This window comes from Pelmatolapia mariae, linkage group LG12, assembly GCF_036321145.2.
Source record: "Pelmatolapia mariae isolate MD_Pm_ZW linkage group LG12, Pm_UMD_F_2, whole genome shotgun sequence".
In the NCBI taxonomy this organism is placed as follows: Eukaryota; Metazoa; Chordata; class Actinopteri; order Cichliformes; family Cichlidae; genus Pelmatolapia; species Pelmatolapia mariae.
Genome location: NC_086237.1, coordinates 29448959 through 29471671, shown reverse-complemented (window position 1 = coordinate 29471671; position 22713 = coordinate 29448959). Strand labels below are relative to the sequence as shown.

General features: G+C 40.8%; 1 protein-coding gene across 10 annotated transcripts; it reads right to left on the bottom strand.

Annotated features, from left to right (window-relative positions):
- Positions 1-1053: 1053 nt before the first annotated feature.
- Positions 1054-22713, bottom strand: atxn2 (ataxin 2). Of its 10 annotated transcripts, none has more exons than XM_063489367.1 (26): positions 22219-22713; positions 20429-20459; positions 19976-20035; positions 19538-19609; positions 18761-18911; positions 17895-17909; positions 14874-14998; positions 14630-14721; positions 14261-14449; positions 13353-13525; positions 12780-13028; positions 11599-11787; positions 11116-11295; positions 10849-10953; positions 10588-10658; positions 10096-10460; positions 9791-9854; positions 9528-9674; positions 8863-8880; positions 8161-8227; positions 7059-7252; positions 5681-5807; positions 5418-5606; positions 5081-5295; positions 3142-3319; positions 1054-1853 (listed from the first exon to the last, which is right to left on the bottom strand). In XM_063489367.1, exons 1-26 carry the CDS (start codon positions 22329-22331, stop codon positions 1825-1827), a joined length of 3408 nt encoding a protein of 1135 aa, XP_063345437.1. In that variant the 5' UTR covers positions 22332-22713; the 3' UTR covers positions 1054-1824. The 10 variants fall into 10 exon arrangements, with proteins under 10 accessions (XP_063345437.1, XP_063345438.1, XP_063345440.1 ...); XM_063489368.1 differs by having other exon boundaries at positions 5081-5292; XM_063489370.1 differs by having other exon boundaries at positions 8167-8227.

Genomic DNA, 22713 nt, shown 5'->3' with positions numbered 1-22713 from the left:
CCTGTCCCTGCTGAAGAGAAGCACCCCCAGAGCATGATGCTGCCACCACCATATTTGACAGTGGGGATGGTGTGTTCAGAGTGATGTGCAGTGTTAGTTTTCCACCACACACAGCGTTTTGCATTTTGGTCTCATCTGACCAGAGCACCTTCTTCCACGTTTGCTGTGGCCCCCACATGGCTTGTGGCAAACTACAAACGGGACTTCTTATGGTTTTCTGTTAACAATGACTTTCTTCTTGCCACTCTTCCATAAAGGCCGACTTTGTGCAGTGCACGACTAATAGTTGTCTTATGGACAGATTCCCCCACCTGAGCTGTAGATCTCTGCGGCTCGATCTCTGGGCCTCTTGGCTGCATTTCTGATCAGCGCTCTCCTTGTTCGGCCTGTGAGTTTAGGTGGACGGCCTTGTCTTGGTAGGTTTACAGTTGTGCCATACTCCTTCCATTTCTGAATGATGGCTTGAACAGTGCTCCGTGGGATGTTCAAGGCTTGGGAAATCTTTTTGTAGCCTAAGCCTGCTTTAAATTTCTCAATAACTTTATCCCTGACCTGTCTGGTGTGTTCTTTGGACTTCATGGTGTTGTTGCTCCCAATATTTTTTTAGACAACCTCTGAGGCGGTCACAGAGCAGCTGTATTTGTACTGACATTAGATTACACACAGGTGCACTCTATTTAGTCATTAGCACTCATCAGGCAATGTCTATGGGCAACTGACTGCACTCAGTGCCAAAGGGGGCTGAATAATTACACACACCCCACTTTTCAGTTATTTATTTGTAAAAAATGTTTGGAATCATGTATGATTTTCGTTCCACTTCTCACGTGTACACAACTTTGTATTGGTCTTTCACGTGGAATTCCAATAAAATTGATTCATGTTTGTGGCTGTAATGTGACAAAATGTGGGAAAGTTCAAGGGGGCCGAATACTTTTGCAAGCCACTGTAAAAAGCTAGAACACAAGAGTGCACGTTCACAGTAATGACACACCAACAGTACAAGCCAACCACAAGAAGCAGTTCAGTTTTTAAAACTTTTTTATTGTTTTTAAATTTTTTTGCTCATTTTTTAAATTATTTATATTATCTACAAAGTAAAAGTTTTAACTTAAAAGTTACATAAGGGTCGGGTGAGAAGTGGGATCTGATCACCTCAGCCGTTATAATTTCATAAATAACACTTTCTCCTGTCCTCTCGGCTGCCAACATGAGTTTATTTCACAGAAAGTTTCTCGTCATGTTTCATTTTTAGTTTGGTTAGAAACGTGTCGTGTAGTCTGGAAACAAATGCAGCACATAGCAGCAGCAATAAACAGTAGGATTAATACTGTCTAAAGGTTGGAAGATTCTTTTCATAACAAGGTGCGGACAAAAATTACGAGTTCCAGTTGAATTTTCTTCGTCACACTCGCTGATTGTTTACTCTCTTTCACTTCTTACTTGGCAAGCTGACTTAAGTTGCAATTTGGGACCCCTGAAAGTGTGTGCAGATGTAGGTATAACTATCTGTGTTTGCAGATCTGTATGTGTATGTGTGTGTGTGCGTGCTTGTGTGTGGGGGGGCCTGAATAGGAGCAGTCTTGTCTGTTAAAACTCTAGCTCGTTAAAACATGTCACTGCATCAACCTGTTAACATTCTCTTATTGCCTGGTCAGGGAGAGAGGGAGGAGGGAGGGAAGAGAAAAGCTGATGTGAAGCATGTCTGGTGAGGATGAGGGAAGAGAGGAGAGGGTGGGCTCTCTCATCCTCTTCATCGCCTGGTTATGAAGGCTCTGGTTGAGAAGCGTGGCGCAGAGCGGGTCCCTCGCTGACGCACTCCATCTACAGCTGCTGCTGATGATGAGGTTGCACTGCAGGGATGACAGAAAGTTTCTTTGTAACACGTTAGACAGCTTTACAAAATACAAACTATTGTTTTAATTACACTCAAATAACAAACCAGTAATTCTCCTCCAATCATCTAAATCTGCACCTAAAGACGGAGTTTTCCCTGGTTTAACCTGAGGAGAATTAAATATCTGATAAAAAAAAAAAAAAAGTGTTTCTTCTGAAATTACCATTACTAAAAATCTCACCCTAGCTGATCACGTGTCCAAGCTGAATCTTTTTAGACCTATCTTTAAATAACTGATGGTTCTGCAAAGCCCACAGTATGACTCGACCATCTGCATGGCTCTTATCGTGTGTATCGAATAGAGAACAGATGTTTTCCTTACAAAAGACCAGTGTTTAAATGCAGTTAGCTCAGAGCTGGTTAGTTATTAGCCCCTCAGTCTCCCAGTGGATGCACCTTTACGTCTTTCAGCCTTTTATGACTCAGGGGTGAAATGTGTTTCTTGTACTGACTTGACACTTGTTACTTTGTCCCAAAGAATATGACAATATGTTAAAATCTTCTGACCAGTGACTGCTGACCTATGTGTCAACAGTGTCCACGCACATATTTGCCTGCTGGGAATAATACAAAAATCACCTCTTTATGGTCATTTTTAACTGAATCAGATGAAAGGTGTAACATGTGCACAACTTTTATTTATTGCTTTATTTCCCAGGGGATAAATTCTCATCTGAATCAATTCCTACACAGGACAAATTTTACACGCCAAGTTTATGATTTGGGTCAAACACAGCAGCTGCCACTTCTTTCAAAGCTACCTTTTCTTGGCCTCTGTGTTCGCGGGAGTCGCCACACAGAAATCTTACTTCCCATTAAAATTCATTATTTTGAGATGACTGTAACCAAAAAAGAAAAAGCACAATTTGTGTCCATGAACATGACCGATTACATTGCTGTTCTCCATGGCACCGACACTTGGGTATCCACGCCTCCCCCTGCCTGCACAGGGAGTGACGACAGTACCTCAGACTTTCATGGCTGAGGGATAATAACTGTCCAAAGAATTCAAAAAATAAAATTATGTGTCATTGCCCCAGCTAACTGCCATTATATCTATTAATAACACTCACCTCCATGCAAAAAAAAATTTAAGTCTAAATATTTCAACCATTGCCATGAAGAGTACTCACTTATTGCCTCAGTTTGCACAAAGGTGTAAAGAGGAGCTAGTAATGTAAAAGAACATTAGAGAAGGAAAACAGCACAGTCTCTTTATAGAGGAAAGAAAATAATAAAAATACCTTGTGGATGTGCCAGGTAGGAGAAATGTGTGGTTGAGGAAACAGGGATGGGGTTAAGGGCAGTCTGGGGCATAGGTGGCTGTGGACCAGCTGGAGGACCCTGGGTAGCCATGAGCATCATTGGGGGGTGGGTGGGTGCTGGGTGGTGGGATGGCACAATACCAGACTGCATATGGGCCTGGGAGTGAGAGAAAGAGCACAAGTGTGAGTGAGTGCGCCAGAGTGAGATCAAAAGTGTGACAGTGAGAGACCAACAGAAGGACAAAAGCCAGACTGGGTAAAAGGATGAATCAGATGAGTTTCAGTGACACAGCGTTTCACGGCTCCGCCTGTCAGTTACCGACAGGAGCAGCAGCTCTGACCAGAAACCGCATGATTCTGAATGTTTTTTTTTCTCTGTCTTCTTCAGCAGCCTGTTTACATAAAGGTGGGGCTCAGAGACAAACGCACATACAGCATGTGACTTCAGCTGAGACAATAACACGAGGTTACAGTTTACTTTTCAAGTTTGACTTGGAAACGGCAACGTTTGTTTTCCATGTGCAACGAAAACTTCCTGTAAAATGAAACGGTGCGAGCACTTTAACACCTGTAGAACAAACAGAAAATAAAAGAGCACTTTCACTGTGGTCGACCCTTCACACATAAAAGTCCCCTTAACTTACGGGGAAGGAAGAGCCAGGACAACAGAGGACAGGACAATAGCACAATGATTACCTTGAAAGTCTTGCTTTTAAGACTTATACATGCCCAGACAAAATCTGAAACGGATGCACCACTAGAAGAAAAAGTTTAGCTTCCTTTAGCCAAACACAAGATTTATAATATCTCTACTGTACTGAGACAGGGGTATGAAATCCTGCCAATCACAATCTTAGGGCTTTGGAAAGCTACTCCACTCGAGTAGCATCATACAATTTACAGTTAAAAATATCCATATCTGATATTTGGCCTTGGTGGAGGCCCTCAGTAGAGACAGAATGATGTATCAGAATGGCAATATTAGCTAATTGGCAGTCTATTGGTATCTGCATTTATAATGGCCAATAGATGAAGTAAAGTAAAGATGTGTGAAACACTCTTCAGCCAGACAGATTGCAGAGTGGCCTCTGGTGTGCAATTCTGAGCAGAGCACAAACAGGTAAATAACGACACATAATGTAACAATGCTAGGGAAACCCATTTGTTTCATGTATCTAGGGGGGAAAAAACCCAAAAAACAAACAAACTGTCAGCTATTAGTCATCCTCCATCTGAAGCAATCTGCTTTATCTCCTTAACCAGTTTCCTTCTGATTAGCTGCCCCTCATAAACCGATTATTTGAACAGCAGCTGCTCTAAGCAAGAGCTGCATGTCTGAAATGATCATATTAAGGTCATCCACTCTCACTGACTTCATACATATGAGAGTAGAAAAGACTGAAACTGATCACTTAGTAACTTAAGTCGTGCACAAACACTGAAGTCATCATTTGAAACTTTGGGCAGGTTTATTGTGCGCCTTCTCTGTGATTAACTCTATAACCTATATATGACACACAACAAGGGAACTCTCAATAGGTCTATTTAAAGAATTCCTTCATAGACTCAATGGGGCCAAACTGCTATGGGTATCCAAGAATATCTCTGAATTGCACGGTTAGGTTGTCTTCTTATCAGGAAATAATGTTTCTTTTCCTCTGTACCCCACAGCGTACCGTGAGAATGACAGCGCTACATCCCAACTTGATCATACTGCCAACAAAATGTCTACCTCATTTAAAGGGATTAACAAGAGCCAAATATGACCCATTCATAAACTCAAACACCTACTGGAATGGATCCCAGACCTTTCTCACACCGACAGTTAAGTCCAGCACAGGAAACACTGCCAATCTGATTGCCTGGCTTGAGCCACTGTGGTCGCTGTTGAGCAAGTTCACAGCAGACTGTGACCTACCTGCTGCACGTGCGCCATGTGGTTGGGGTTGTAGCCATGCTGGACCTGCTGTGGGTGGATATACACAGCCTGCTGAGCAGAAGGGAAAGATGCCTGTGGGGACTGAGGATTTGGCCCTGGGGTCATCGAAGGTGGCGTGGGTGCCAAGGCCGAATACATCTGCTGCTGTGGAGGCTGGTTAGCCAGGTGGAGGGCCTGGGCTGCTGCTGCTGCTGCTACAACATAAATCATAAACACATGTATACATTACCATAATGCTCCACTTGAAAAAATTCAGCTCCATGGGGGGAGGGGGTAAAGGCGCGATAAGTACTACCGCCAACCTTAGGGCACTCACCTGCTGCTGCCTGCGGGTGCTGTGGGTGCTGGACTGGGCTGGCAGCTGGATGGCTAGGAGGGCCTCCATGTTGTGGTCCACCCTGCTGTGCCTGGCCTGTAGGCGTGGCAGAGGGCTGAGGGTGCTGCGGGTGAGGGTGCAAAGTGGCACTAGGGTGGGGGTACTGCTGAGGCATTGGCCCTGGAGACACTGAAACCGCAGTCAGCGTTAGTAATAGTGAAAAGCATTAAAAATCACACCCCGTGCATTGGCCGCACACGTACCATACATGGTGTGTGTCTGCTCTGGGTACTGTGTAGTAGAGGAAGAGACGAGACTGGGCTGGCCGTGCGTGGGAGGCGCCATCATCCTGGCACTGCCCTGCATCACTGGACTGAACACATGCTGTGCCTGAAAGAGACAAAAAGGAAGCCAAAAAACTGAGGAAACCCTCTATCAACTCCTGCCGTCACAGTTTTGGTAACTGAGTGCCAATTTAGAGAGCCAACATTTGTTCAAAGGCTGCACATGAAATATGGACATAAACACTTTTTTGTGCTTCTGATGCATCTGTTCAGAGAAAGGAAGCTTATTTCTTTCTTGGTTTATACTTTTTTGTAATCATTAGTTAGCCGACTTGCATTTCTTAACACCAGCTCAATTTGTAAGCGCTGTGATGAAACAGAAAGAGAAAAAAAATGGCTTCTATGGTCTCACTCTGTGGTTCTGGCATATCACATGAACTGTGGTCTGATAAAATCTACAGTAATGCATTCTCTGTTCATAGGTTGCATAAAACATTCTCACGAGCTGTCATTTAAAGAGCCTGTGTGTGAGATCATGTTTGTCTGTCAGAGTCTGTCTCATCCCAAAGCTGCCCATCTCCACTCAATTTAATTGGCACTGACGATCAAAGTGACATAAGGTTCATTATTTTTGGGGCATCAATGATTATGTGCGTACGATGTGTGTTCGATATGTCCTGAAAAATGCTTCCTTAAAGAATTATGTATTTAAGAGGGCAAATCCTTTCATGACTGTGTTAAAGCAAAATGCAACATTCATGAGGTTTAACTTCTTTTCTTACATTTATTTACCTATTTTACATTTCTTAAACTTAACAGTCATTTTTGTACTGGCATCAAGCCTCAGATATCCTTTTGTCAATACCATCTACTATTCATTAGTAATCAACATAAAAAATATAAATGTGTGCTTTGAGTAGGCTCTGCTCCAAAAAGTGCTTGAGCCTAGCCGTTTGTATTACTGAGGATTTTCCAGGATTTTTTAAGTCACTGCAGTAAAAGCTGCAGTTTTTCCTATGACAGCCTGTAGCAAACAGGTAGTAACTCTTCAGGATAAGAAGCAGGAGTACACTTTGAGCTCAATAAATCAGAGGTGATAAAGAAGGAAAAAAAAAAAAAACTGGCATGACATTGGCACCCCATCAAACTGCTAAAGACCACCAGCATCTGTCAGCCAAATCACCGACAAGTGAACAGCTGCGGGAGATAAAAACTTCCAGTTCTAATTGATGGTACCAGAGAAACTTTAATGGTTACATACAAGTCTTAATAGACGAGCCTGTTCAATCCATCCTTGCTCAATGAGCTGCTAAAGGCTATATAGTTGTGATACTGCTGGTGCCAGAGTAAATCATACCTGTGACTGGTAGTGAGGCATCTGCTGGACGAGCGGCTGACTGGTGAACTGCTGTGGGCTGCAGGTGAAGTACTGCGCTGAGTAAGCCGGGCTCGGTGCTACAATCGGTGGCCCTGCTGCTGTGGCTGGGTGCATCATGGTGGGTGTGCCTGGCGGATGGTGCTGGTCTGACCTCTGCTGGGGCATGTTGGGTACTAGAGATTTATGTTAAGAGATGGGCAAGATGGAGAATAAGTTCACCATCACATATCACACATATATATACCAACTCTAGAGGCTTTGGTGAGAGAGAAGTGCCGTTGGCTATGAAAGACACTAGTAAAGTCTATATGTGAGGGGGAGAAGAAAGAAAAAACACAAGCAACTGATCATATTATGAGCCATATTTAAACTTACTGAAAGATAATAAAGATTGGCCAGATCAGAAATTAAAAACAAAATCCTGAAGCCTCTCTCTTGTAAAAGCAAACTACAAAAATACTTGCACAACAGCATCTCTGTACTTGCGTAATAATTGCAGGTCGGTAAGCATGTGTGGCAAAATAACATATACAGCATCAGTGGTTTTTGGTGTCCCGCGTAGTGAGAAGAATACACAACATTTTTTAAATTATTGTATAGCGATTGCTGTTGTTGCACGTTTGATTTTGTGTGGGCAAAGCAGCTCAATCCCCTACATGAATAATCAACGTAATTAATCAACCAATCCATCACACTTCATGTAAGCCTGGGGAATTATTTTCAGCCTTCATTATTCTCATCATGATATTGAGTGACTGGTAATATTTCAAATTGCAGTCTTCCTGCGTGGTGTGCTTCTGCAGGAAGCCCTCTCTTTGTTTTTTACCCCATTAGGAATTTATTTACTCCACCAACAAGACATTTTAACTTAACTGTTTTGTAAAAAAAATGCCACAACAATGCCGCTTTGTAAACAATGTTTGGGCTGACTCTGAAAACAAGCCTTTTATTATCACATACTGTCCAAATAGCTGGTTAAAAATATTTATGTATTCACATGGTTTGTAAATATTGTTCACCAAGTTGAGAAAAAGATTATGTGGGAGGGAAATGAGAGAAAGAAAGTGGTGGTTATTCTCACCTTTACCTGGTCTGTAGGGTTTAGATTGGCTCACTGTCATAGGCATCTGAACCTGGTACATGGGAGACTATAGAGAGGTGAGGAATGAGGAAAGGTGGGGAAAAACAAAAAATAAAAAACATGTTTATACTCAATTTTCTGTGAGATTTCCAACAAGATTATAAAACAGACAGTCTGAGGATAAACATGGGTGCATCTATGCTCATTTTTCTGGGACCCTTAATAACAATCTGGCTGCAGAGAAACTTTTCATCTTCTCTTGTCTCACACAAACAGCTTACTAGAATGTAAGAGCTTGTGGGAGTCATCGCTTACCTGGGGCCACATGCACTTTCTACACCTGACTATCATGAGCCAAAAAGGTGTTTTTACAGCATTCATAATACTGTTTTTTCAGTTCCTGAACTCATTAACATTGTCCACCATGCATTTGTGTTACAAACACCCCTTCAGCAAAAACAAGCTAGCTTAAACTCATTTTAGCTTGCAGCCATTTGTTTGGAAAACAGATGGAACAAAGGGAAATGAGCACAGTTTTAAGTCCATCTGAAGAATTGCAATAAGAAGTTGGCAAACCAACATCTGATGATATTAATTCAACAAGCAAGCAAAACATCCCAGTACTTATTGGGCTTAAAAAATAAAATAAAAATAATACAAAAAAAGTTTTTAAAAATAGAAATCTTAGAAAAATTCACAAACCTTCCATATTATGCTTTTCTAATGGAGCGAGAGAGAGAGGGAGGAGGAGGAGGGGGAGAAAAGGGAAGAAGAACCACTTTTTAGTTGTTATCGTTTGCACGTGTCTGATGTTGGATCACCAAGTTTTTCTTAAAGCAACATAAGAAATGTATTGATCACAGCTACATATATGCAACATCAAAATTATATCTATATTAAACTTTAAAAAAAATGCTTTGACTAAACATTTCTAAGCTTGTTAAGAAAATAATCACCTAAACATTTCTCAGTTCATTCTGTAAGAAAACCATGTAACTAACACCTTCTCAAAAGAAGACAGGGAACAACATATCATGGGGAGGGGGACCTTTTTTTCCCCTAATGCTTCTTCTGCTACATGGAGGGAAAAAGTTTACAATGAAACAAATGACAACAAATGTGAGCTTTGTCCTTAAAACATAAAATACACTGAGAAAATAATGATGGCAGGCATGAATCAAAGAAAAGTTAAGAAAATTACCACACGAGGACAAACATAGACAGACATGTTAGTCACTGTTGTTAGGGGTTTGTCTGAATGAACCCTGCATTTCATACCAACACAGTGTGATGCTCTGGGTGATTTGCACTGAATAAAAATGAATATCTCCATAATGCACATTTCAGCATGCAGGTGTGTATCTCACCTGAACTCCAGGGCTGACTGGCGTCAGCGGATACATCTGGGGGAAGCAGACTGTCTGGCCATAAACAGTCGGAGGTTGCTGGACCACAATGGAGGGGCTGGGCTGGCCTTGAGGCCGGGGAGGCGTTGGGGTGTTGGCTGGTTTGGGCTGAGGGAAAATACAAAGAAAAACAAAAGCATATAGAGACATAAATAAATTAAATACCAGACCCAGTTTTTGGTTTCCAAATGTTTTAAGCTTGGCAGAAGCGGGTTATAACTTACCTGTGTATTAAACCTGGGTTTGAACTCATTAGCATTTGGGTTCAGGGTTGATTTTCTCACTTGACTGCAGAGAGAAAACAAATAGAGAAAAGGGATGAAAAGGAAGAATTTGTTTCTGAAGCTACTTAAACTTGATTAAATTGCGTTTCTTTAAATTAATAAATATTTATCATTAAATAATTTGTTGTTGTTTTTGGACACTAATAAATCCCTACTGTGCATTATAGTAAACTGACTACAGACCACACAAAATGCAATAAATGCATTTTGGGTTTTCTGGTGGAATGGGTCTCCTGTCCACTCACTCCTGCACTGCTTCTTTTTTCTCCTCCTTCTCTTCATGCTTGGGTCCGCTGAACATTGAGGTGGCCGTCGTCTGAACTCCCTGTGATGTCACATCAAGCCCTGGCCTCTTCTGGTCAGGAGCAGAGGGAGACTGAGACATTGCAGCGGGGCTGCCAGGCTTACTGGTGCTTGTGGTGGTAGTCGGTGGAGCAGGGGTACCACTAGGTGTGCCAGCAGCAATTACTACAACACCATCTTCAGTGGCCTCCCTCCCCACTGTGGAGGCTTTGTCCAGGGGAAGATCTTTAGGTTTGTCTGCAGGGTCTCTAGCAGACTTGGTCATCACTGGTTCACAGGGAGGGTCTGGGTTGGAACTAGATTGCAACTGGCAGAGGGACAGAGGAAAGATGAGTGGAAGAGGGGCACAACCTCTGCTGAAGCCTCACAAACATGAGATGAGATCAGTCATATCTTAGCAATTTGTATGTCATATAAATTCAAGACATACTTACCCTAAAATCTACACTAAATTTCTTTAAATTATCTATTTGTTTTCTGTGGTCTGATGGTATAGAAGGCGGTCCTGTAAGGTGAATAGAGAGAAATAAATGCAGATTCTGGAAATATCAATTTTTAAAAGACATTGTTACATTGCGACTACTAAAGAAAGGAACAGATGAGAAACCCTCGTACTCATGTTTAAAATTGTATTGCTTCTCAACATTCTGAGGTTAAAAAGAATAAGTTAATGCAAATTTCTAGTGTTTACCAACCTTTACAAACTTGTCTTGTAAAACTAGGTGAACTTTCCAAAGGCTTGATGTTCTCCTTGTTTGTAGGAGATGTTTGTCTAGTCTCCTGGGCACGACATTCTTTTGCTAAACAAACAAAAATGAAAGTTTACTTACTCCCATCAAAATGATTTAACGATAGCTTTTTCTGATTGTAGCACTTATTTATACATTATAAAAACCAACAGACATGTGTTTTCATATCACTATTCATACTCAGTAAAAATCCTTTGTTAAACTTCAGCTTACCATCTCCTGATGAAGAAGTGACTATGCTGGGGGCAGGGCTAGCAGCAGTAGGAGAGGAAGCTGATGTTGGAGTAGTAACAGTTTCCACAGGAGCTGTACCTGTCTGAGGTGATGGGAGGGAAGAGGAGCCAGGGGAAGCTCCACCCATACTGTTCTGTCGGGGGGAGCGAGGTCTGTGAGCTGAGGAGGGGAGAAGAACTTGGTGTTTACAACACATTCAGGTTAAATAACGAACAATGACAGGTCCTTTGAAATATGCCCTCCAGTGGCATTAAACTAAAATCTCTGCAAAGGGAGAAAAATACTGGACTAGTAGGTTCACAATTGGGATGCATTTAAAAATCCTATCTTGCCTTGTTCTCAAGTTGCATTGCATTCACAAGCTTTGGTGTCCACACTACCTGCCCGCCCAGCAGGGTGACAACAATATCCCATCAGCCTTTTATGGCTGAGGGGTACAAACTATTCAGATTAATAGTCTACCTCCGCTAACCACTGAGGACCATGTCCCTCCAGAGGAAGAGCTACTCCTGGTTTGTGGAGTCACTATGGACTCTCCAGGGGGATTATGGGAAATTAAGTCCACTCCTTGGGGTACTCCACTGGTCCGACAGGGTGGCACTCTGTGAGCACGAGGCGTCCGCTGAGATTTTGGAGACATCCTTGGTGGACCTAGAGATGTATAAAGACAGAGGCAAATGGATAGAAACTGGTAAACACACAGTGACAGCAAAGTAAAATGTGTTTCCTAGCATCCCTCTGTTAATTTTTCTTTTTTTTTTTTAACTCACCAGTGCCTCACAAAAACTTTTAAAAACTCAAGTCTACATGCTGATAAATATCACACCAAACAGTAAGGTTATTTTTTGCATGCATGCTAGTGGAGAAATTACACATGATCCTGTAAAGTGATCAAACGCCACATCACAACCAAGCAAAGTGAGAGATGAGAAATGGGAAAGCAAAGGTCAAAAAGTGAGATGAACAGTGGCCTACAGTAACAGCATATTAAAAAAGAATGAGAGGCCAAACACTAGTTAAAAATGTTTCTATTCAAGTAAAAATAATTAACTTCAAGAGATTAAGCCTCACTACCAGTTTTTTGGGGGGTTTTTTTGGAGGGACTCTGGAAATTGACGGATCACATTTCTGGTCAACATTTTGAATCCCAATGGAGTGGAATACAGAGAAGACTTTTAAAAACTGCATGTGAAACTTAACTGGTATTACAACCACTTATCAAATTTGTCAATTCAAATATCTCCGAGCATCTTTCTCATGCCTCAAACATCAAGCCTTTTTTTTTTTAAATTAGAATATCATCGTGCACCTTCTTTTGAATGATCTACCAGAAAAGTTGATAAATTGGTGCCGTAAGTGTTACCACACCCAAAGCACGGCACACACTGGTGCACCCACATGCCAAGGTGAAACTGCCTGATGTACTGACAGAGAATCAGAGTTTTTCAAATCTGATCCCAACTCAGTCTGACCAAGCAATTTCTCCTATTTCTGCTGTTCCACACTAGACCTGGGCAAACTTATTTTTCAAATAAAACTGATCGCCATCAACTTTGAAATATTTCACATTTCTTTGTGACTTAAATCCCTCCACCTTCAACTCGTGTTTTTTGCCCAGGTCTACTCCACAGAGATGTGGGTACCTTCTGAAGACATGCGTTTGGCCAGAGCGGAGGCTGGCGATGTGGGCCCATGGTGGGAAAAGGAGGATGAAGAGGAGGGATAAGAGAGGTGGGATGAATGAGAGGAAGGTCTGGAAGGTCGAGAGGGGGGCCTGGAAGGTGGCCTGGTGGGCGTGGTTGCCCGATGAGGCAGGGAGGAGGGACCGGACTGGTAACGAGAAGGGGGACGGGAGGAAGGAGATGGACAGGGTGAGGGCCAATGGGATGAACCTAAAAGAGGCAAGGACAAATGATCAAGGATGACACAAGCTATAGTGCAGGGGAAACAAAGGTATAGTGGGGACAGAAAGAAGAGAGAAATTTAAAAAAAAAAATGACAAGGGATGGGGAAACAGGAATAAAATTGCTTAAATAAAAATAAACTAACAAGATAACACAAGAATAACCCAAACACTTTGCCACTGCAAAAGAACTTATTTCGAGTCGTGGTTTGACCACAACAGTGACTCACTCATCCACTCCTTTACTCTCACAAATACTGTGTTTGATTTGCAGCAAGTAACAGCAGATTTGTAGGTGACATATTAAATATACCTCCATTAACCACCCTCTGGTCGGATCCAGAGCTGGGACTGTAGTCGTGGGGTCCTGGTCGAGGAGTGGGGGGTCCAGCTGAGCTCTGACCAAGACGAGGTGAATTCTGACGCCCTGGCCCCCATGACATTGCCTCTCTGTTTCTCTGACCAGGAGGAATGTACTTGTTCTCTCTACAAACATACAAACAGACTTAACTCAGCTAAACATATACACAAGGCAATAATAAAGATGAGCAATTAATTCTATACTTTATTCCATTCCAGTAAGTGGTCATTAGCTAAAATGAGCTTATTTTTTAATTTTAATTACCAGTAAAGTATTTGTTATAGGAACATTTGCTGTCTACTTGTCAAGTAGGCTTAAATATTCCTCCCAAAGAACAGGAAAAGGGGCAATAGAGTTCTACATGCAGCACAAGAAGCATTAGAAAAAAAACGACAGAAAACAAACTCCACAAAGATGTTTTTTAAAAAGGCACTAACAGCAGTAGTAGTAGGCCCTGTTCAAAATTTTTAACACTCAGTTTAGAAGTTCTTTGTGTATTATGACTTTGTGTTCTTCACTGCCAGTGCAAAGCCAAATGAGCAAGAGAAGCATAAACTAAAGCAACAGTTTTATTTCAGTGCCCCCTGGTGACAGCACACAGCTACAACACAGATGATTGTATGCAAAGCTCCGCAGTATCCTTTTCCAGCTCCTCTTAAATTATTATAACAATAAATTGTGAATAATGCGAGTTCTAACAACTCCACAGAATGTATCAAGAGGCAATGAAAATTAAAAATCGTTCAAATATGAACCCGCTGTTTACGAACACAATTACATTTACATAATTGCAAAGTGTACACAAAACGTATTCACAGAAACAAGTAGTATTTTTGTAAAAACTAATATCCTGGCATCACCTGCCAAGTGTGTGAGTCTCCCTTTCCCCTCGCACAACAGCAGTGAATTTCTCCTCGTCAGTCCGTTCATCATTCTCCAGAGCAACGCGGGCCTTGTACGTGGCACTAGCCTCGATCTCCTCTGCCAGCTGGGCAGCACGCGCCTCCCTCTTCAAGAACTCTTCTGAGTTGTCCCTCTCTAAAGGTACCCTGGGAAATAAATTCAGGTTAGACAAGGAGTAACATGGGACAGCATGGTTCTAAGTCTTTAATTTTATAATAAAACCAGATTAAAGAGTGAACGTTTGTTTACTGTCAGAGATTCAAAATTAAACATATCTAGTATGACAAATATACAAATAAATACATGGAGAACATGAAGAAGCTTACGTATATGTGGACAGGCTGCTGTCATATGTGGACAAGACTCCATATTTCTCCTCATTGTACTTGAACATGTCATTGGGATCCCACCCATTAGACTGATGTGAAAACAGTAGCAGAGACAGAATTTGACTATCAGCATGTGAACAAATTTAAATGCTCTGGATCACATGAAACAAACTCTTTGTTGCGGTTGAATATATAGCAAGTTTAACACCAGCCTGTTTCTGGTGTCTGATAGTTTTCTCACCACATCAGTATCCAGAGACTCGAGGCTATCAGAGTTGTGGGTCTCTCCTCCATCCCAGGGCTCAAGATCTTTCTCTTTATGCTCGCCATTGATCCGGCCAGTCACTGCTGCATCTGTGAAGTTGTCTGAAACATGAAGAAAAGAATGTATATATTTATGTACTGCATGATGCCACACACACGCATGCACGCGGGCTCCACTCTCACTGCTTAGAAAACAAAGTGCTCATCATGCTTCAAGAGCCTCTGAGAGAGTTCTTACAGCAAATGTCTATATGGAGAGTTTAATGGTTCAGAAAGACACACCGAGTTACATCCAAACACAGGTTCAACAGGATTTTGGGGGGGGGGGGGGGGGGGGGGGGGGGGGGGTGTTCCTTTACAAAAAAAAAAAAGAAGCCATTTTCTTGAGCCAGCATTGGTGAGTCTGGAAGTGTGAGCAAGACTTGTGAATAAAGGGAGAATCCTGAATCACTGTCACAGTATGTAGCATAATGTCTCTAGGTGCTACAGTATTTTCAGATGGCTAACTTTTATCAGAAATTAAATCCAGCTATGAGGAGTGTCTACAATGCTTGACTTCACCCTATTTATTAAGAATCACCATAGCAACATCTTGAAAGGGAGCACATTAATTAAAAAATTTACTTTGGGCTAATTGCGGTTTCAGGATGTTCATTATTTTTATGTAAATGTATGGAATACATAGACTCAACAAAGTCATAAATGGACAGATGTGCTCAAAGAAAACCCCCAATTATAACGGAATTGAAATTCTAATCTCATGTTAGCCCAAGTCTGCTCTCACATTTGCAGATCTGGCACCAGTGAACTATGTGCTCAAAGCATACCAGCCACCTGGAGTTGCTTATCTCACACATCATAACTCATCTCACAATACAAAAGGCATTTAAGCGTTTCAGGCACAGAGCAAGTTCAGAAACATTAGACTGCTACCATACGGGCAGTTGGGCCAATAGGCCTGGTTTATATTTCCAGTGTTTGCTGGCATGCTTTGTATAATTCCTTTGGTGGACAGTGTGCACAAAGTAAGAAAAATTTTAAAATCAAATGTGAGAATAGTGAGAGGTAAGCAAACATGCATTTAGACTGCAGTTAATTACATGACCTCAAAGCATTTCAGTGCCAAACAAAATTAAACTTCTCCTAATAACCTTTTAAAAACAATGCTCAGAAAACAAATGATGTAAGAGAGCCCAATATGACTTTTGAATCAGTTGCTTTCAATGGAATCACATTAATGTTGCTGATAATCTACCATTTAAGTGTGGCATGACGCGAGCAAGGCCAAGAAAGGTTTAAAAAAACAAAACAAAAAAAACAAACCAAAAACTGATGTTTAGGAAAAATCCTATAAAAGATAAACTAAACAAAAGCAATAAACATTACCTTCTTCTTATACAAGTCACTGCTTCATCGTTACCACTGCTTGTTGTTTATTTCCCCCCATCCTATTTTCTCTAGTTTTTACAATTTCTGTGATTTTTTTTTTTTTAAATACAAAGCACTTTGTAACCTTATTAACAAAAATAGAGTTTATATTACAGCTGGGCGATATAAGATTTTTTCATATCACGATATGTTTTTTTCATTTCAGGCGAAAACGATATATATCACGATATAAGCCAAATAACTATTTGTAAGATTTAAATGTGCCATTGCTCACAAGTAAAATGTGAAATAATCAGCAGCTTGTTTTGATTTAAATATTTATTTCCCATAATAAGTTCAACAGGGTAGATGTACTTAAGGAACATGACTTTTTCAGATAAATAAAGGCGAATATTGCAAACTACACAAAAGGCAGCTGCTAAAGCGTTTAAGTTTCAAAATAGAACAAACAAAACAGACTACTAAATTGTCAATTCCACTTAGAAACAAAATATTAATTCTAAAAATAAATCTTAGTTCGTTTTACAGAAGAACAGACAAAATTGACTAACTTTTGTCAATATCAAATAAACTGAGAACTAAAAGGAAATTCTCAATCTCTCCTTGTGGTATAGCTTAGCTTTTCAAACAGTTTTAACAGTTACTTTAGTCTGACAAAAGCCGAATGAAAAATTAGCGCTTTCAGACAGAGATTGAGCATGCACCGGTTTATTGTATTTCCAGACTTGCTTTCGGCACAATTTACAGTGCGTGCTACTCTGTGTTTTGTCAGACTTGAAATAGCCAAAACACCTTCACACTACGGAACTTCTATGGCCCTTCCGTTCGACAATCTCTCCGGCATTGGAACCATCATCTGTTTTCTCTTCGGTCACGCTCTCGGTTGATTTTTCTCTAGTCGGCACAGTCCTCCATTACCCGGGCGGCACGGCGGCAAATACACATTGCGGCTTGGCACTTGTGCTGTACGTAACAAGTCATGTGACGTGACGCTGCGGCTGTGATTGGTTCGGCTCTGCGCTACTTAATTTGGATTGGCTGTTCTTCTTTTTTTTCCTTTTTTTTTTTAAGAGGACAAGAGAGATGAGGCCTATCGCAATAGTTTAATTTTTCTATCGAGAAAAAGTTATTTCGCAATACATATCGTTATCGTTCTATCGCCCAGCTCTAGTTTATATTAGTATTAAAAATTACCCAAATGTATCACATAGGCTGTATCGAATCAGTTAAAACTGGATAATATTTAAAAACTCCAAAAATCAGCTTGACTAAACCCTGAATGACTTTGAGGGAATAACTCTTCCACCGAAAGCAACATGCAGTCTGAAGACGCGGTAAAAATATAAAGCAACACTGATCAGCAGTACATATCTAATTTTTAGTTTTTGGGTGTATGAGAGCAGTGATCCTAAAACTTTGAGAATCATACTGGAATCAAAATGCAGTAACAATACATAGCAAAAAAATAAATAGAACATCATGCCCAAATGTTCGTAAAAGTTACATTTCTAATTTAATATTCTAATTTAACAGGTCTAATATAAGAGCACAGTACATATTTTTAAGAGCATACAAAGATGTGCAAAAGGAGAAAACAGCCATAGATTACCTGTGTCTGAGGAGACTAGACCATTGGAAAGGAGAGACACACAGATGACAGATAGTCAGAAGAATGACTGACAGATAAAATGACTGGCGATCACACCAACAGTTAAATTCATACCAGACATATTTATGATATGGTTCACCTAGATATAAGTTGTAAAGGTAGTCAATTCTAACAATTTGAGCTTGGGTCAAGCCATGTCTAGCGCACTCCTCACATCCCATGATTTCAACTGATCACTTATTGAGCATTTCTTTAAAAAAATTAAATAAAGGGGCAAGCAGACAAACATTGGTACTTTTGACGTTTTATCTTTCTGTGTAAATTTCACTCACTTCACAAGTTGTTAAAGTGAAGTGGCATCATTGTAGTGCCATAGTTTCAAATCATGAAGCAAAACCCCTCACACCTTCACGCCTGTATATTTTCAGACAACAAAACTCTCCCGCAGAGTCCATTATCGTTCAAAAAGCAGAATCATATGGGTGCACATGAATTACATGAAGCAGGCTCCTTCAGCCTTTATTGAGTGTCCTTGTTGCACTAGAGCAACCTTTGGACCAATCGATAGATCAAATTAGACTTCAATGACTGGCCACTCTGAGCAGACACACAAGACTTAACTCACAGAAAAGCCTCTGCAACATCAAGATAGAGAAGACTGAGAAGGGTAATACATTGTATGTATGCAAAGATGGGAATTCACTGACATACGTTTATATTTTCGTATGTGTAAATGAACAGTGTGACAAACTCACCCAGTTAACATTGTGCATTGTCCATAAGTTTTCAACATGCGCATGATAACATCTCCAGTTTCAATAACTAAAAAAAATCTTTGCCAAAAAATAAAAATATGACCACACTACCTTTCCTGGCGAAATTTAGGTCCACATCTTTGAAGTTCACAACTACGACATCAGAAGCCTTGAAAATGATGCTCTCTACAATATCTTCTTTCCTGGGCCCTGTGCTCGGTTCTGTACTCTTTCGGTGGGCTGCATCCAACACCAGGTCACACTGAGAGAGAAAAATATAATTTGAAACACAGAGAGAGAGAAAAAAAAAACTATCTGCAAAAGACACGAGAAACTATGGACACAGGAGACTGGGACAATGCACTCTTTCATGCTCATCATACTCCACAGTAGCTAGAGAAACAAAATGGCTATAAACAATCTCAAGAACAACCCTAAAACTAAAACATACTGAGAAATCTCAAGAGATCTGTTTTAAGCATCACAAAAAAGATTTGTGGTGTATGGTTATGAATTAAAGATCTGGAAAATTGTAGCAGGCTTACTTTAACTATTAGTCAAATAAATCACATAAAAGGGGATCTTATCAATTAAACTACTTGGTGTAATCCTGGCATCAGCATACTAGCATAGATCTGAATTAGAGGAAAACCTCAAATTTACTTATGATTATTACTTTTGGGAAATAATTCAACCTAAAAGGGAAGGTAAATGCTCACATATCAGAAAAAGCAATGCAGGTCTAAACCACCTTAGGGGTGAAACTAGTACCAAGTGTTAGCAAGACTCCATCACATTTAAGCCTAATCATATTCAGCTAGTGAGAAAGTAACAGATTTCCCTCCATATTGGCACAATAAAGAATACCACATTATGCATGAGCCTTACCTCTGGGCCATAGGTCTTAAATACTCCCTCATAGATGGCTCCATTTTTCACTTTAAGCTCACACTTGGTCCCCTACAATTAAAGAGGCTTGTCGTTATATACGGTATGTGCAGTTCAGTACAAATTTTAATTTACATGTTCAAAAATATAAATTCAGAAACCCATTTTTCTGCAAGGTAAACCAGTGATTGATCAATCACTGGTTTCCTTTTATGCAACCAGCTGTCTCTACAAACAGGCTTTGTTTAGTGCTGTGTAAACAATTTGAAGAAACAGCATGTGGTAAAACAGACTGCAGTAAATACTGTTCTTACTAATTCACTTAGAGTAAGCATGATTCACATGGCTGCTTCATCCAAGGAATTTTGCAACTATGCATATTCTTATAATCATTACACACAGAAAAAAAGGAACAAGGTAGGCACACAGTAAACGTACCACCACTGAAGTCAAGACATGGACCATCCTCATATTTGCATATACACCATTGAAAATGACCTAAAGAAAAGATACAATTAATTTTGATGCTCCCATTTTGAGCACAAAAAAGATGCCAAATAATGTCTCATCACTGTGGAATACCAATACACTTGTTCCATTCTTAATGCAATTAAAAAGGCATATGCGATATCTGGATTTATGCTTTCTCTGGCGTTAAAATGCTTTAAAAACAGGAAACCAAGAAAAAGAAGTGTTAAAGCATTGTGAGGGTTTTTCCTGCATAAGAAAAATTCTGGTGCCCACCAATGACATGCCTCAAGAGGAAAAAACACCATCACTATGTTCAAAAATCTGTATTTTTTTTAATTTGTTTTTTAAATGTTTTAAAATACTCAAGCTTGAAGGTATTTTTGTTTCTCAAATGTATATGAGAAATAACAGGTTACTTACTGCTGCTGGACCTTTGCCACTGTGTCTCCCCCTGAGGGACAGAAAAAAAAATCGCATTTTGATTAAATTGTTGTCAAACTCACCATCAAAAAAATAAAAATAAAAATAAAATAAATAAAGACTTGACTTAGCACATGCTCTGATATGTGCAACTCACTAAGAGAAATCATAAGAGGCAGTGATTAAGATGATACAGAACTGCACTTGAAGTTAATCAATACAAGCTATATAATTTGCTTTAACCTTAACCTCATTTCTAAAATATACTTTCAGAGCATACTGCAAGTATCTGCATACTACAATCACTTGTAGCAAACTACAGAGAACCAGGTTTAAGAATACATGAGGGTCTTATAATGATGCTTACTGAGATTATGACTGAAGAGCACATGTGAAATGTTTGCAGCTGCAGACATGAAAATGAAATCACTTCGGTTTTATCAAGTATAAGATTTATCACCATCACTATCGATTCCAGCTGTGGAGACATCACCACAACCATCAACACAGCCATCTTACTTGATCATTTGTTTTAATTGTGGACATTGACTTCATATTTAAGATCGACAGAAGTGCTCTTGCAGATCACATTTCCAATGTACAATGTAAATTCTGAAATTTCCCCAGTGTCTCCACAACATTATGCTTATATTAATGACGTTTGTGATGCAATCTAGCCAAACGCTCAGCAGCTAACAGTTTTCCCAGGCATGTCCTAAAATGCACCTTGTTCAGCAGCTGGCACATAACCAACCATTCAACGTAAGCAATGGCCACTAACCCCTATATTATATCCGTTGCAGTAAATCAGCCCTAAGCTTTCTAAAACACACTTAGCCATGCCATTTTGAGCTGTAATGTGCATGTTTTGTGAGCATGGTTATAAACTGGTCCAATATTCATTTATAGCATCTTCACGATGAATCCTACGCAATGAATGGGGCGTGCTGTCCTAGTGACCGGTGAACAGCAGCCTGACCACCAAAAATCACAGCATGCATGCTGTTCATGCACTGACAGTGTGCTTTATCTTCATCTTGGGACGACGTGTACAGAGAAAGTCATGCCTCAAGGACACTATTTCTCACGAACAGCAATGGCAACGTCAAGGTTGAAAGCCAGTCGGTCTGTAATTCCCCCTTCTCCTCCTCCACCTCACCCCCGTCTCCACACCCGCCCCTTTCTTCTGAGCGCCCACACGCTTTATATCCATTTCCTGGCAACCCCGTTGCAGCAATGTTGCGGTAACGTACCAAGCTACATGGCAGCCAAAAGACAACAAATGCAGTTGCGTGTCCCCCATTAGCCAACGGTTACAAAACTGAAATGCAAGCATAGGCTGTCAATTGGCTAATTAACGCTAGCTGACTTGGCTTCAAGCTTAGAGTAAACTGATACCAGCAACTTGGCAAGCAGCGTCACTAGTACTACACACATGTGAGGAAAGATAAATGTCCACCCGAACATGTATTTATGCAAAATCAACCTCGTGGTGGCATGTTTGATTTAACGTGCCAGAGAAGGTAATGTCACGTCGAAAGTTGCAACAGCACTGGACCAAGCAGACAGGCAGGCCTCGCTAGCTGAACTGCACAACTGGCTGACCAACACGTCGCAAGGCCCGCACAACGTTCACAAACACGCACTAGTTTTGGACCACTTAACGGCAATGTCATCTCTTACAACCGCTACCGTTTGGCAGTGACTATGGCCAAATATCGAAAACGTGTCAAACCAACCCTCCTTGCTGTGTTCTTGCTTCGCTATGTTAACGTTTTAATTTCACATACCTGCCCAGATTCTGTCTTCCCCCGCCGCTTCCTCCGGCACCGGAGGCGGCGGCGGCACCAGCGGTGCTACCACCGCCGGGCTTGCTGCGATTTCCACCGGCCTTCATTGACATGGTGATCCCATAAAAGACAGGGTCTTTAACAGACCAGTTTCACGCCGCAATTTCTTGACGCTGAGACGGTGTGCGGTACCTCACTAACGTTGGGCAATCCGAAGACCTAGCTTAGCCAGCAGGCTAAAGTCAACGTGCCTGTTCAGGAGGATGCTTTGCTAAGCAGCTAGCCTGGCTAACAGTTGCTAGCTAAATTAGCGACCTGTACAATTCCTATTAAAACTGAAAAAAATAATATTTAAAAAAGACAACACGCTCTAGTAACTTTTCCGAAATGAACATGTGTGTTACACCTCTTGTCAATTTGTTATATAATTATTATCTCAAAATCGGGTTTGCAGCTATCTCGGATTCTTTCCGTTGCTAACAGCGAAAAGACCAA

Coding starts and splice junctions, on each gene's coding strand:
- atxn2 (XM_063489367.1), bottom strand. CDS start 22,331: ATGTCAATGAAGGCCGGTGGAAATCGCAGCAAGCCCGGCGGTGGTAGC. Junction 18,912..19,537: donor TTAAGACCTATGGCCCAGAG/GTAAGGCTCATG, acceptor TTTCTCTCTCAG/TGTGACCTGGTGTTGGATGC. Junction 9,675..9,790: donor AACCCAGGTTTAATACACAG/GTAAGTTATAAC, acceptor ATTTTCCCTCAG/CCCAAACCAGCCAACACCCC.